Source organism: Aphidius gifuensis, linkage group LG2 (genome assembly GCF_014905175.1).
Source record: "Aphidius gifuensis isolate YNYX2018 linkage group LG2, ASM1490517v1, whole genome shotgun sequence".
Taxonomy (NCBI): Eukaryota; Metazoa; Arthropoda; class Insecta; order Hymenoptera; family Braconidae; genus Aphidius; species Aphidius gifuensis.
The window spans coordinates 29,976,375-29,992,792 of NC_057789.1; the positions used below are offsets into that span (position 1 = coordinate 29,976,375).

Genomic DNA, 16,418 nt, shown 5'->3' on the forward strand with positions numbered 1-16,418 from the left:
CAATATTATTCAATATTGTCCTTGTATGGTTTGTTTTTTTTTTAAATAAAAATTAAATTATTTGTCCCTGATTATATACCTATATATATTGTCATGCATTATTTAATTTATTTATTTTATTTAAACAATATTATTTATAAATAAAATATAAATTATTTACAGGATATATTTATTACAAATAAATGTTGATCATTTTTAAATGTCTGTTTGATGATTGACATTTTTATGATACGAGTTGTGTGATGATGATGATGCTGATGACTCATATCAGCTGACTCATTTAAAAATAATAATTCCAGATATTTGTCATTTATATTTTACAGGATAAAAATTTTATAATTATTTATCACACATGAAAATTCCTTTTGCAATTGATTTTGTATTTCAAATAATTTTTTATGACTTTATTTTACTTTGATGAATCATTTTCACTTAAAAATACTCAATACTTGAACAAGATCAAGGTCATCAACAAATTTACCATCTTGAAATAAATTACAACAATTATCTGGATGATTTTTCATTTAATTTCATGTCAATTTCATTGGTTCTGTCAATATTTAAATCATAAATTCCAATGATGATGCTGTTGATGAATCAATAAATAAATCCTGCATCAAATTGCATGAGTTGTATGTGATGACTCATCATTTGATAACATAAATATGTATTACCCTCTTGTATAATGTTTATTGATTCATAAAAACTTTCCAAAAATCCCAATTAATCATACACCCGATCTACATAAAAAATTATTAATTATTATAATTATTTATTTAGTTTTAAATAATAATAAACTTACAATTTGTTGTTGTTATTGTTGTATTTTTTTTTGTTATTTTTTTTTTTTCAATTTTGACGACTTAGGTCCTCTTGTGGAATTAATTTACATTATATTGTTGATAAAGTAGACAAATTGTTTATCATGTCAGAGAAAAATGATTGTCTCTCTTTCTCTCTTCAATTGGCAACAGCTGATATTGCTTGAAATAATAACAATTGATCAAGTGCACACACGAAGAATCATCATCATCTTGTCAATATATTGTAAATAATTAATTAAACAAAAAAATATAAAATAAAAGAAAAAATCATTTAAACTAGAAAAAAAAAAAAAAAAGTAATTGGCAAAATTCTGCCATTCTGGCCTGTCAAAAATAAATAAATAAATTGCCATTATCACTTATTGACAAATTAAAATTTTGGTAATCAAATAAATTGACTGTGTGTTCGACTGTTCGTGTGTGTAAATTACGTTTTATTTTGTTTTTGATGAAAATATATTTATTATTTATAAACAAAAAATAATAGTAAATTGTGATGATAAACATTTTTGAATAAACAAATAAATTTTCAAGTTATAATTTATATATTGAGTAGTGACAAGGTCAATTGTTATCAAAATGACACATGCCAACAGGTTAGCAAAATTTAATAATTTAATTTAAATACTTGATTATAACCTAAAAGCTAAATTGTAAAATTTTATTTATAATAATTTTTTAGAAAAAGAGTTCGTAATGCTGATGATGAAAGCAGTGAATTTACACCATTGAGTAAAAGGATAAATAATTTACACATCAATAGTCTTGGTAAACCAGTAAATCAACAGATTGGTAATAATTGGAGCAATGGAAATAATTCAGTGACAACAAATAATATAGAATCATCACAGCATTCATCATCTTCATCATCTTGCAATGGTTATCAGTCACAAGATTATCGACCACATTTGAATGCCAATGATAATCCATATTATTATGAAAATAATAAACTGTTGTATTCACTTTATACTGATAGGATGAATAGACGTACGAATGATCAATAATCTTCATCTTCATCATCAACATCATTGACATTATTTTTTCATCAATCGATTAATTAATATACATAATATAAATATTTTCTTCTTCTCTTCATACTTAAAATAATTCTGATAATAAATAATAATAATTTTAGTTTGAATTGTTAAATAAAAAACAAAAAAATTTATATTTTTTTGGATAATTTAGAAAGTAAATTCATTTACTATGTAAAAATATTTTTCTTAATCTTTATCAATTGTCACAATCAGAGGCTATTGTACAATTATCTGATGCGCCAGAAGGTCCAACAATTGTTGAACAAGTACCACAATATTTAATACTTTTTCAGTCTATCATTGTAATGAAAAAGTAGTCTGGATCATCATTATGATAAATCATTGTAACACTTGGTTCAACAAAAATCAAGTACAACCAACTGTTTAATTTTTATTATTAAATTTAATATTAATACAAATGAGTCAAGTCCATTTAACCCTGATGCTACTGATGCATCTGTTGGATCTGTTAAAATTAATTTTCTATAATTTAATCATAATTTAATATGTCATTTATAAATTAATCATCATCATTATTATTATCTACGAAAAAACCGCTATAAAAAATAAAATAAATAAATAAAATAAAAGTACCGTTATTATTTTAATTTATTATAAAAAATAGCAATATTATTTATAAAAATTAAACAAAAAGCATAAATTACCCAATTTAAAAAATAAATAATTAATAATTACAAGAAAAAAAGAATTAATATTTTTTTTTTTTCTAAATTAAATTTTTACTCAATAATAATTAAATTAAATTTTTTTTTGCAAATACGATTACAGCACTTGTTGTGTTGAAAAATGGTACTACAATTGACACACATACACAAACTGTAGTAAATATTTATCAATGTATGCAACAACAATAACAACAACGATTAACGGTATCAATACCACCCTCTCTTTCTCTCTCTGATTAATTTAATTTAAAAAAGTAAAATAAGAGAATAAGTACGTAAATGTGCATGTGTGTGATTGAGAGAGTTGACCCCCTTTACATGTCTGCTATTGCTGTTGAGACATGTAGAGTGTAGACGTTATTCTCATGAGCAACAAAGTGCATGTGTGTGTTTACGCAAAAATGTAGCGTCATTTTTAAAAAAAAAGAAAAAGAGAGAGAGACAGAGCAAGTACAAGCGATAGTTGATACATATATTAAAGTGAGATAGAAAATACACCGTTGTATGTTGTCGCGTCAGTTTGCGCCTTCATAGAAATGGGAAAGTCGGTTTGAAGGGAGAAACGAGAACACGAGTGCGTCGACACGTTCAGTGCCAGGCTGTATTAAACCAGGCCCACACTCTGTGTGCCCCAATAAAATGTATTTTTTATTATTCAACAAAATAATATATCATACAATTTACCAATAATCCAAGCAAAATTTAATTATAAACAAAAAAACCATTATTATTAATTGTTGTTTGTGATGATAAAAATTAACTTGAAAAAAATATAAAAAACAATTGTGAGTAGTTGTGTGTATTGTTGAATATGTAGTTTAATGCCATCATCATCATCATCATCATCATATCGTACGGTGAAACCAACAGTCTGTCGTCTACAGTACAACAATAATAATAATAATATTTAAAAAATAAAATTAAAAAAAAACTGTTGGACTATTGGAAAGGGTTATTACACCACAGTAATAATATAAAATTCACTCAGTTTGTGAGTACATCCAAAACTGGTAAGTTGATTTTAAATAATAATAATAATAATAATAGTAGTAGTAATAGTTGTTGGTTGTTGTAACTTGTTGATTGAGCATCATCTGGATAAATGACAATTGAAGGGTTGTTTGTTGTCATTTTAAAACGTCAAATTCACAAATAAACACTGTATGAAAAATGATAAGAGTTTATATATTTAAAATAATCGCAAACACAGTGGTCGTCGAGAGCACCCACCCCAAGACACTAAAATCGTCGCGGATACCTCATAGTTGGTCTGGCTCAGGCTCAACGAGGGCTTTTGGTGGGGTGGTTGGAGGTGCGGACAGTGGTGAGAAGCTGGTGGGGTTGAAAATTGCGTGGTGGTGGGTGCTACCAACATCCGTGGCCCCTCCGTTTTAAATACAAAAACCCATCATGCCAATGTGTCTTTTTTATATTTTTTCTCTTTTGATGATGATAATGATGATGATGATTTTATTCTCCACACTTGATTTGTGTTGTTATCTCTTCTTGGTATCATCAACTTGAACTTGCAAAATGCAAAAACTCTATTTTCAATTGCAACAATTATTCATTTGTCTTTTTGATTCCCCACTTGGCCACCCTATCATCTACCCCCAAATGATTTTCATTTTTTTTTTTTTTCCCATTATTTAACATATCTCCTCGTGGTCTTGAGTCTTGAGTCTTGACATCACCCCCACGACAAGTATCAACAATACATCCTAAGTGGGGGTGTAAATATACTTTTTGCTTTTTTTGTTTACAAATATTTGTCAAGATGTCATTTGGCCTTTTAAATAATTTCTCATCTTATGAGGTGCATTTTTTTCATTGATATACATATGCTTGCATATGTTGTTGGCATTTAAAATGGAAGATGCTGACGTGGCATTTTTATTTGTTCAAGCCAACGCCCAGTTTTCATGTACAAGCTAACACACATTTTAATATACATTTAAAACGGCCATTTTGTTATTTAAAATAACTTTTTTTTTTTTTTTTTCATCAATTTTCTCTCATGTATATCACCTATATATTTTTAGGAAAGAAAAAAATCATTTTAAAAATTATTATTGTATTTATTTATATAATAGTAATAATAATAATAATAAATAAATAAAAATATTTAATGAAATGTCAAAGGACATTGTACTGCGCAGTTGTTTAGTTGTTGTATATATTTTATTACGTCACGACGTGATTATAGAAAGTCTGCAGTGACTGTATCCACGTCTGCCGTGAATCGTTGCTTCGATTATAATTCAATAACTGTCTACTTGATGGTCAAATTAACAATGTCATTATTAATATTTATCTATAAAAATATATTATAATGACATAATAACTTGTTGAGTATATTTATTATTAAATACAGTGTTGTATGTTTTATTTATATTTAATTGAAAATTGATTTATTAAAAAAAAGTCGGAGCAAGTCTCATTGATTTGGTTGGCAACAATATACAAGCCAGTATATATATCTATATATAAATTGGAGTCTTCAACACTGGTGTTTGTATGACAAGGTAAGAAGTTATCTTAGCAGAAAAAACGAAATAATAAAAATAAATTATCTAACAATATTTAGTCTACATTATATTATTAGTGTAATACAATTGATAAAAAAAAAAAATTAAAATCACGTTTATTAAACCCCTGGGAGTATCAAGGGCACCCACGAGTGTGGGATTCACACTAGGTATCGTATCCCCCCGAATCACAAGTGTATGTTCTATCACTGGTTTTTCTCCCTTCCCTCATGTTTCCTCGCGTGCGATCGCATGGGAGTTGTTGTATCCCTTCTTTCTTGGTTAATGCCCCTACCCTTCGTTTAGCCTGCCACCACTGCTAACCGGGAGTTAGTCACCCTTCTTTCCTCTTAAATATTCCTTGTTCCTGATAGTCATTATTATCATCATCATCAAATGAATGACTTGATTGGTCATCCACTTGGTAATAGGTCATAGGTGTCTTGACAAACCACCACAACAACAACAACAACAACATTCACAAATTTAAAGGCCCTTCTTCTTCTTCATCTTCATTGTTGTCATCATCAACACCACCATCACCACCACCTTGATTGTTCTCCAATATAGTACCACTCTTGTACCAAGTAATTCAATTGAATATTCAGTCAGTATCATATCTCCCTATGTTAACCCTCATTTTCTCCCATTTTCCAAATCCAGCTTTATTATGGAAAAAGAAAGAAAAAAATAAAAGTGGGGTATCAACATCCATCTCTAAACTACTTGGTTTAGGTAGGTTTTCTCCCACGCACTTGACAATTGTCTTGTGAACAGAAACAAGCTGCCAATATGAACAATTTTAAGAGAGGGTAATTGTTACAAGTAGGAGATACATTATCATCATCCTCATCATCATGATGAAAAAGCTTGATTTAATATTCAACTCCTACCCTTCTTTAAATGTGCTTTTACAACTGGTACCTACATAATAATAGTTCACGTTGATACTCCCATCAAGTACCAAACTCCCGTCAGCATGCCACCGCCACCGCCACCACCAAAATCATTGAAAATAGTAGTGGTGGTGATGGTGGTGCTGATGGGAGAAAGAGAATCGTGTGGTGGCTGACTTGGCGGCGCGTGTCAGCAATTCAGAAAAGAAGGAGGATAATAATAAAGAGGGGATGGGAAAAAAAGATGAGAAAAATAAAAAAAAAAAAAAAATGTAACTTGTTAATGCTGCTGTTGCTGGTGGTGGTAGTTACATAAATTTTTAAAAAAATTACATAGTCATATGATGATGTATGAATGAATCAACTTGAATGAACTTGAATGAACTTGAATTATGAATAAAAATAATTAATATAATGTTTTTATTATTTTTTTTGTTTTCTAAATTATTTTACAGATATCAACAATTGGCATTGTTGATTCAAGTGTGAAATCATGAATTTCACACCATTTCCGGGTTTTACAACTGGCACATTGCCAAGTGGTGCACATCCATTTACAACAGCAAAATTTGCCCAAAATTTATCAGCTGCTGGTGGTCAAGTTGTTGGTGTATTATCAAGTGGTGAAGGTGGATTACATTATTTACGTCCAGTTGATCCAAATGGTTTTGCTGTACAAGGTGGAAATAATCAACAACAAATAATAACACTTCCAATAACAGTACCTGGTAAAGATGGTACTGAACAACAACAAACAGTACATATACAAGTTGTTAATCCAGGTGTAACACAAGGTGGTAATAATGGTGATCAACCAAAATATCATCTTGCTCCATTACTCAGTCAATTTCCACAGGGTGCAGCAACTGTATTGACTGTTGCTTATAGTCAACAGGGTAATGAAAATTTACAAATACAAGTACAACCACAAAATACTGTTGCAACAACACAAACGTAAGTTTAAAATTATTATCATTGTTTTTAATTGAATTATCAAATTTATGAATTAAAATTATTTTCATTAAATAGATCTGAACAAACAACACAAAGTACATCAACAGCTGTTACAAGTACAGCACAACAAACAATACAACAAACTGTACAATTACCTGGTGCACCAGAGGGTCTACAAATTGTTGCACAAATACCACAAGATTTAATACTTCGTGAAAGTATGGAAGATTCAAAAGAAGATATTAAACCAGGTACAACACCAGTTGCATTAATAAAACGTGGTAATGTTAAAAATCAAGGTAATCAAAGTAATGAAGATTTTGGATCAGCAATGCCAGCAACATGGCAAAGTATTGCAACACCTGGTTCAACAGTTGCTGATTATTTATCACGTATACCATCAAGTCAATTACCAGTTAGTTTACATCATTTTTTAAAATTTAATGCTGATACAATAAAACGTGAAGCAGCAATTGAATCAAGTCCTTTGGGTGCTGATGGTATTGATGCATCTGGATCAACAGTTGTTGGTGCTAATGGTGAACAAACAACTGTACAAATAACTGTTGCAAGTGGTGAAACTGAAATTGTACCAGATTTACCAGAAGAACAAGAATCAGGAACAAAACCAAAAAGAAAAAAAAAATACAAGAAAAAACCACCAAAACCTAAAAAACCAAAACCAGGACAAGTTAGTATTGTAACAGCACTTGATGGTACAACATTATTTTGTTGTCCACAATGTAATATGGCATATCCAGAAAAAGAATTACTTGAACAACATTTAATTGGTCATAAAATTGAACGTAGATTTATTTGTGACATATGTGGTGCTGGTTTAAAACGTAAAGAACATTTAGAAAGACATAAACTTGGTCATAATCCTGATAGACCATTTGTATGTTCTGTTTGTATGAAAGGTTTTAAAAGAAAAGAACATCTTAATTTACATTTTGTCATTCATTCTGGACAAAAAACTGAAGTTTGTACTGAATGTGGAAAGGCATTCTATCGTAAAGATCATTTAAGAAAACATGCTAGATCACATGTTGCTAAACGAGCTAAAGAAGATCCAGATGGTGCACAAAATCAACAACAACAACAACAACAACAGCAACAACAGCAACAGCAAAATGATCAATCACAACAAACACAACAACAAAATGAAATGCAACAAAATTCAGTACCTGAATTGCAACAAATACAAATACAAGTTGGTGAAGGATCACAAGCACATATTCATCAAATATCTGTTTCTGAACAATCAACTGTTGTTTTACCAACTGCTGCTGAAACTGGTGCAATGGCAATACTTCATCAACAACAGCAACAACAACAACAGCAGCAACAACAGCAGCAGCAACAACAACAACAACAACAACATTAGCAACACTCAACCGCCTTGGTGGAACAAACCACCACCAGGCGGTATTTTCGATTTAATCATCGTCGGGCAAAGGATAAAATCCTTTAAAAAAAAAAAAAAACAAAAATAATATTCATTAAGTTTGAATAATAAATAACGAAAAGATCTCTTGGAACTTTGTAATGTCCCCAATAAATTTAACACTAATATTGTGTTAATTTATATAAGAAAATTATATTTAAAAAAAAATGATCCCTATTTGAGATAATTTTTAGGACTAGCTAATTATCATGCTTGTTAGTTGTTAATTTTGCTAATTTATTATTATACATATTTTTTTTTTTTTTTTTTTTCTAATTTAATATATATATATATAATTGACTCGTTGAAAAGAATAAAAAAAACATCATACAAGCATGAATTATAATATGTTTGTTTTATTAAATAAAACAAAAAAAAATAATAAAATAATAAATTGTATGACGAAGCGAGTAATCTTTGTTGGCAATTTGATAATCAATTTATATTTTATATATAATTATTTTATGATTTTACACCAGTGTGGGCATGCAAATGAATGATAATATTTTATTGTTTTTTTTTTTTTCTTTTTTTTTTTTTTTTTCTATTATATAAAAATAACTGTCGCACTGAAAAATACCCCACTAAGAATTAACCGTGAAAATATTAAATACGTAAATAAATAATTAGGTGATGGATTATAATTGTAAATAGACGTGCAATTGTTAAATACAAAAAACTTTTTTTTCTTTTTAATTTCTGACTGTCTCATTGTTGTTATTATTATTTTTTCATTTAATGAAAATTTAATTTATCCATCTCAGTGAGACGATGACGAATACGACGACCGCATTAATTAATTATTGTACGCATCTGTTATTTAAAAGAAAAAAAAAATCAATAAATTTAATAATGCGACACAAAATTAGTTTATATTTTTGCAAAAATTATAATAATAAAATAGTGATAATAATAATCTTGATATAAATTAGATAATTGTCTCTCAGATAATCTTCCAATTAAATTTTAACAAATTGGATTAGAAATTTTTGTTTCTTTTTTTCGACAGCCTCATGATGATTTCGAAATGCAAAAACAAACGATAGAAACTGAGTGCTTTTTTTTTCGATTCAATTATAAATAATTAATATGAATAATTAATAAAATGTCATGAAATGATATTTATATAAAAATTGAATTTATTAAATGCAAAATGATTACTAGGGAAATAAGAAAAATTAACAATTTAATAATACAACATTGACATATAGAAAAAAAAACAAAATATATATATATATATTATATTGCTTTCTACATTATTTTTTCTATTTAATTTATATATACATAATTAAATTATATATTGACAAAAAAAATAGAATAAATAAAAAAAACATTTTTAAAAAATAATTCATCAGCACACATCTTAAGGCCGCGGGTATAAAATTGTACGAAGTTAAATGAAATAAAAAAAAAAAAAAAGTTATTTTATTATTATTATTTTAAAATAGGTATTATCTAGATCTTACGATTTCGTATATTTAAGCCATTTTTATTGTTACTTACATTAATATTGGTAAAAAGAAAAAAAAAAAATGAAAAATAAAAAACCGTAAATTTACTACAAAAAAAAAATAGCATTACTAAAACATGTGTGTCTAAATTTATGTTAATTTTTCGATTAGAAATTAAGTGGCACAAGCGTATGTCGAAAAAAAAAAGAAAAAAAAAAAAAAACAGGTTTACTAAATCTGTGTGTTGGAGCCCAGCAGCAGCAGCTTAACGTGCTCATCCCTTTTTTTAAAATTTTTTTAGATTGTCGTAAATTCTAATAATAACAACAACACAAACATTAACAACGCTATCAAATGATAATGATAATAATAATTCTAGCAAAGTGGTGAATCGGAGTAACACGACAACGAAATGTGGATAGACTTGATTCGGGTATTTTCGTCGTTTTCGCTGTTTAGCGAGTCGTTTTGGCTGTTGGGCAGATTGGCAAAAAAAAGGGAGGAGTTGGGTGGGTGGTAAAAATAAAAAAATAAAAAAAAGAAAGAGTATATATATGCGCGATGAGTGCGTAAAGGATATTGGTGATAAAGATATGTGTTGGTAGAAAAAAAATAAAAAAATGACAAGGGGAAAAAAGGATGTGTCTGGGGGTCTTGTATTTTTTGGCAATATCAAATGAGAATACATAACTAACATACACAGAGAGAAAGAGAGATTGCTGTATTGCGCGAGTAGTAGACAAATCATGAAATAGTACATGCGAGTAAAAGTGAGTAAAAAATAATATGTATATAAAATAAAATAAAATGAGGGGTAGTTGTTGACTGTATACACAAGTCTCTTCTTCTTCTCTCTCTGTGTGTGTCCCTAAAAACGAGCCGACAAATATTCGCGAGGGGGGTCGATGAAAAGAGGTGGATTGGGAAATACGAGGAGAGAAAGGAAGGGGCCTTTTTAGAGTTGATGGTTGGGTTGTGGGTGCTACAGAGTATTCGAGAAAAAATAGTTAAGAGGCTGGCATAGTTGAGGGTGGATGGTGGGGGGACAACACCGACAACACACTCGACACTCAAGAGACAGGTGTCATCGACAATCCAGAAAGAGTTGTGAGCTTCAAGGATTGTTTTTTTTTTTTTTTTTCTTTCATTTTCACCTCTCTTCTTTTTTCTCTCTCTCTCTCTCTTGGATATTTATTTTTATTTAAATTATTATTTTTATTTTTTATTTATATATTATATTATATTATATATTACATGTGGATATATATTGTGAGTGTGTGGATTTATATATAGGTATATTTACGTAAAGTTGGAGCACAATCAACCACCACGTGAGATTTTATTGTGAATAATTTTTTTTGAGTTGTTTAAATAACAGAGTGAATTTTTTTTTTTTTTTCGCATTGGACAAAAAAAATTGAGTGAATTTATATTATACATTTGAATGGTAAGTTTATATATCTATGTATTTTTTAATTAAATTTATTGATTTTTTTATTTTATTTTTAATTTAAAAATGAAATATTTATACTGTTTGAATTTTCATGAAAAATTTGTTGATTTTTTAATGAAAATCTTTTTGCTTTTTATATACGAGTTTGGATTATATTTTTTTCGTATATCTGGTTAGAGTTAGGACCGGCAAACCGGCCATTTTATATCTCTGCCAAAATTCGTGGTTTTATATGAGGCAATACACACGCGCAAAATCTGTGTGTAATATTTCAACTCGCTCATACAACTAATAGTCTAATACGTAGGTATATCCTTATGTTATATTTTATATTGCAAAAAAAATTTTTTTTTTATAAGTATCTAAAAATAAAATATTTATTTTAAATAATAATTCGAGCATTCACCAACAACCCTCGCCATTATTTTGCACAATTCATCCCCCCATTTATCCGCCCGCCTGCCCACCCGCCTTCTCTTTTATCAAAAACATTATTTTTTTATTTTTTTTTTTTCGCAAATTATAGATATTGTATAACAGCGTCAGCATCGAAACAGCGCCAATGTTGGTCCTCATAGTCAGCCCATCCCTCTTTTTCACCCCTTTATCCTCCTCCTCCTTCTTTCGCCAATTTCCGCGAGTCTCATCCCCTTGTTTTATCAACTCACCCCCCAGAGCCAACACAACTCGATCGAGACTCTCTTTCTCTGTACCAGCGACAATTTTAAATATATAAACTAATAAATATAAATAAATAAATATTAATCATATATATGCTGTTGTATTATTTTTACCATTAATTATATATAAGTATATTTATTTATTTATATTTATAATTTAATATATAAAAATAAAATTTTAATTTTAATGTTAATTTAATACAAGTATAATAATTATTTATTTTTGGCTAATTGATTTTAGTTGGATGAGAGAGGGGTGTGCCGGGTTGTTTTGGTAGAGAGAAAGAAGGAGTGACATTGATCCCTGGGGGGTGATGGTGGCAGGAGGGAGGGAGTAAGGGATGATTATATATACACATATAAAGAGAAGAGTAATATAATTCACTGGTTGACATGTTAAAATGTCGTGAGCGCGCCGTTGTACCCCTGTAGTTGTTGTGCGGGTCGCGGGGGTCGATGGTCGACGCGGTTTTATAGATGAGAGAGAGGGTAGAGTAGGCAGGGGGAGGGATTATTGACGGCAACGTGGTGAGCTGGCAAGGGTAGTAGTGGTTGCTTCTCAACCCCCTTTGCTTGTATATGTATGGCGACACAACTGGGCGACCGGGGCTATGTACCACATATATATATATATTTATATTTGAGAGAGGGTAACTCGAGACAACTTTCATTGTGACGTTGGTCGTTGGGGGTTGATTTTTTTGCTTGGTTTACTTGAAAAAAATATATATATATATTTATTTTTTTTATTTTTTACCAAGTATGACCGCGTGCTGCTGTGTTAAATTGTCAAATTAAAAATCGAAAAAAAAAATAATTAAATTGATTTTTTTTTTTTTTTTTTTTTGATAAAAAATAAACATGTGTATAAAATTATTAATTTGGGTAATAAAAAATTAATGTTTTTATATTGTAATTAAATAATAGTATTATATTTATTTTTTTTTTGCAGGTTTTTAAATAAAAAAAAATTTGAAAATGAATTTTCCACCGTTTGGCAGTCATTTTCCTGGTAGTATCCCTAGTATACATCAATTTACTGCTGATGGTAGTGGTGGTGGTGGTGCTGGTGGTGCAAGTGGTGGTGCAAGTGTTGGTATTGGTGTTGGTAGTACTAGTTCAAGATATGGTAATCATTTTACAAATCAACCACCAATTGGAGTTCCTGTTGTTGGTAAATATCGTACAGAAATTAATGGTACACATGCAAGTCAATCAAGTCAAGGTGGTATTATGATGAATAATAAAACATCATATTCAAATAGTAATATTCATCATTATCCAAATATTCCATATTCACAATCACAAAGTATACATCAACGTTTATCAAATTCACCAGTAATAATGCAAGAAAAACGTTCTTATCATCAGGTAATTTTTTAAATAAAAATTAATACGCATTTATAATAATAAATAATTAATTTAATTTAATTTAATTTAATTCAACAGGATATTTGTAATTTATTACAAGAAAAAGAAAAAAAAGATAAAAAAACAAATGATGAACATAGTGGTAGAAATAATGATACAACAACAACAACATCATCACCAGCAACAACAACCACAACAACAAATGGTACAAATCAACAACAATTACAACAACAACAACAACAACAGCAGCAGCAGCAACAACAACAGCAACAAGATTATTCTTTGCATCAACATCATCAACAACATGCACATACACAAACACCAGCATCAATGCCAGCAACATGGCAATCATTGGCAACACCTGGTTCAACAGTTGCTGATTATCTAAGTCATTTACCAGCAAGTACATTGCCACTATCATTGCATCATTTTTTAAAATATTCAGCTGAAAGTATTAAAAAAGAAACTGAAATGCAAGCACAAACTACCTCTGTGGCAATAGCAACAACAACAACACCAAATATTATGATGTCACCAAGTTCTAAAAAAAAGAAAAAAAAGAAACAACCTAAAGAAAAAAAACCACGTCCAAAACCAGGTGAAATTAGATTAACAACAGCACTTGATGGTTCAACATTATATTGTTGTCCTGAATGTCATATGGCATATCCAGAACGTGAATTACTTGAACAACATTTACTTGGTCATACACTTGAACGACGTTTTGTATGTGACATATGTGGTGCTGGATTAAAACGTAAAGATCATTTAACACGTCATAAACAATCACATAATCCTGAAAGACCATATGTTTGTACTGTATGTTTAAAAGCATTTAAAAGAAAGGAACAATTAACTCTACATTTTGTCATTCATTCTGGTGAAAAACGACATGTTTGTACTGAATGTGGTAAAGGTTTTTATCGTAAAGATCATTTGAGAAAACATACACGTAGTCATATTGCAAGAAGAGTCAAAGCTGAGCTCAGTCAAAATGCTGGTAAATAATATTTGTCAATATTTATTCAACGCATTAACATTTATTTATTTTGTTTAATTTATTATTTAAGGTAATCAACAAAATCAACAACAACAGCAGCAACAACAACAACAGCAACAAAATAATACTAATAATAATAATAATGTTACAAATAATATTGCTGGTACATCATCAGTTCTTCCTGTTGGGCATTCAGGTCCACTTTTATCCTGAGCCCCGCCACCTGGGAACTTTCAAGTTCCCAATCCGAATAATATTATTCATGCTCATCAAACAACTCATCATACAACATTACATCATCATCATCTTGCGGCTGTTAATGCTGCTGCGCATCAAGCAGCTGTTAGTACATCATTACCAACAACAAGCCATTATCAAGCAGCACATGATACACTTGGATTCCTCAGTCATGTCAAAGATTTTTGAGGGTCAATATTCTATTATTATTATTATTATTATAAATTTAACATTATACGTGGTAAATATAAATATTATATTTTGTTTTATTTTTTTTTTAAATGAAAAAAAACAATTAGTTGATTATGATGAATCCATGATATTTTTATTTTTGAGTTTTTGATGAACAAAGATAAATTAATGTTTTTTCGGGGGAATTTATATGAAAATATTAATTATTAATTAATAACGTATAATGAAAAAATTAAAATATGTAAATTATATATTTATATCGCGCTTATTAATATTTGTCATGTATTATTATATACTATCACCATGAAATCTAGAAGGTAAAAAAAAAATTCGTACTTTTTTTAATATTATGCTTATTTTGTTTATTAATTTTTTACAATTTGTTTTTTAATTAGTATATTGAATTTAGATAGATATTATTATAAAGTTCGTTGAGCACTGATTAATTAAATAAGTTGATATTTTTTTAAATCTAATTTTCTAAAATATAATGGTCAAAATATTGAGTGTCATTATTTTGATCGTAATATTTCATTTGTAAATTAATGTCTTCTATAAAAAATGATGGTCAAATGATTATTATTATTATACAAAAAAGAAAAAAAAAAGATCAACGTCTGGTTGTGATGATTTGTGATTGAGTTGTACTTGGCACATCTTCCTTTAATTTTTAATTAAACATACAAATATTTCTGGCAATTTATTATGATTATTATTTTTGAAAAATTTTATTTTATAAATTTACAGAGAGATAGAGACATTATTATTTTTATTTAACTAGAAAAAATAATTAAAATGTGTAATAATAACACTAAACAGCCAGGAGCTGTTTAGTTAAAAAAAAACAAAATAATAATAATAATACAAATGAATTTTCTACTGATTTATCATTTTAAAATAATAAATAAAAAAAAATTTACAGTATTAAGTTTATTATTGTGAGTTGACACATGCAAATTAAAACAAAAAAAAAAAACGTAATTCAGGTTTTTTCAGACCTCAAGTAATGATGATAATTATTTAAGTAAGACTAAGCACGACGTACTATGATAAAAAAAAAAATAAATGAAACAATGCATTAATGTAAAGAGAAATGATGAAAATTTAATTGTAAAAAAAATATTGCAATTGAGGCATTTACAACAACTTGATCTATAATTGAGAAAAAATAAAAATAAAATTAAAAACTCGAGGGGTACGTATTTAAATTGTACGAATATATAAGTTTGTATACAAAATGACATTAATAAAAATAATAAAATAAGCTTGTAATTTATAATGATGAAAAAAAAAAATAATAAATTTAGAATTATATATAGTTTAATAATTAAGGTATGATAAAAAACAAAAAAATAAATTTTCCTTTTTTTTAAAAAAAAAAATGTATACATTGTGTGAGTGTCAGGATAAATTATTATTATTTTGATATTATTATCAATTTATTGTCACACGACAAAATAATACGTCAGTAAATGTATAACGTCCAAACAAAATTTAAAAAACAAAAAAAAAATAACGCGATAATCATAAAAAGAAAAAAAGAAAATTAAAAAAAAAAAAAAGATTACTATGAATGAAAAAAGAGAGAAAAGAGATTAATTAAAATATTTTTTGTATTGAAATTTAATGAAAAATGAAAAAAACAAATTGAAAATAATTAAA

The 16,418-nt window shown here is 28.3% G+C and overlaps 3 protein-coding genes across 7 annotated transcripts; all 3 read left to right on the plus strand.

The window, feature by feature from the left end:
• The first annotated feature begins 1,005 nt into the window (after positions 1-1,005).
• Positions 1,006-2,453, plus strand: LOC122850307 (uncharacterized transcriptional regulatory protein YLR278C). The gene is made up of 2 exons (XM_044149467.1): positions 1,006-1,420; positions 1,507-2,453. Exons 1-2 carry the CDS (start codon positions 1,404-1,406, stop codon positions 1,826-1,828), a joined length of 339 nt encoding a protein of 112 aa, XP_044005402.1. The 5' UTR covers positions 1,006-1,403; the 3' UTR covers positions 1,829-2,453.
• Positions 2,454-2,730: 277 nt separating this feature from the next.
• Positions 2,731-9,241, plus strand: LOC122850257 (zinc finger and SCAN domain-containing protein 5C-like). Of its 3 annotated transcripts, none has more exons than XM_044149385.1 (3): positions 2,731-3,557; positions 6,427-6,925; positions 7,001-9,241. In XM_044149385.1, the coding sequence occupies exons 2-3, from the start codon at positions 6,465-6,467 to the stop codon at positions 8,310-8,312; spliced, it is 1,773 nt and encodes a 590-aa protein (XP_044005320.1). In that variant the 5' UTR covers positions 2,731-3,557; positions 6,427-6,464; the 3' UTR covers positions 8,313-9,241. The 3 variants fall into 3 exon arrangements, with proteins under 3 accessions (XP_044005320.1, XP_044005322.1, XP_044005321.1); XM_044149387.1 differs by having other exon boundaries at positions 2,772-3,557; positions 7,022-9,241; XM_044149386.1 differs by lacking the exon at positions 2,731-3,557 and adding an exon at positions 4,724-5,072.
• Positions 9,242-10,070: 829 nt separating this feature from the next.
• Positions 10,071-16,272, plus strand: LOC122850268 (adult enhancer factor 1). Of its 3 annotated transcripts, none has more exons than XM_044149400.1 (5): positions 10,071-10,930; positions 11,117-11,270; positions 12,909-13,327; positions 13,406-14,327; positions 14,398-16,272. In XM_044149400.1, exons 3-5 carry the CDS (start codon positions 12,935-12,937, stop codon positions 14,538-14,540), a joined length of 1,458 nt encoding a protein of 485 aa, XP_044005335.1. In that variant the 5' UTR covers positions 10,071-10,930; positions 11,117-11,270; positions 12,909-12,934; the 3' UTR covers positions 14,541-16,272. The 3 variants fall into 3 exon arrangements, with proteins under 3 accessions (XP_044005335.1, XP_044005336.1, XP_044005337.1); XM_044149401.1 differs by having other exon boundaries at positions 10,071-10,593; XM_044149402.1 differs by lacking the exons at positions 10,071-10,930; positions 11,117-11,270 and adding an exon at positions 12,822-12,841.
• Positions 16,273-16,418: the final 146 nt, after the last annotated feature.

Bases quoted from the DNA above. Each gene is read 5' to 3' on its own strand.
- LOC122850268 (XM_044149400.1), top strand. From the start codon at position 12,935: ATGAATTTTCCACCGTTTGGCAGTCATTTTCCTGGTAGTATCCCTAGT. The intron at 13,328-13,405 runs GTAATTTTTTAA...TTAATTCAACAG, and splicing joins AAAAACGTTCTTATCATCAG to GATATTTGTAATTTATTACA. The intron at 14,328-14,397 runs GTAAATAATATT...TTATTATTTAAG, and splicing joins TGAGCTCAGTCAAAATGCTG to GTAATCAACAAAATCAACAA.
- LOC122850257 (XM_044149385.1), top strand. From the start codon at position 6,465: ATGAATTTCACACCATTTCCGGGTTTTACAACTGGCACATTGCCAAGT. The intron at 6,926-7,000 runs GTAAGTTTAAAA...TTCATTAAATAG, and splicing joins ACTGTTGCAACAACACAAAC to ATCTGAACAAACAACACAAA.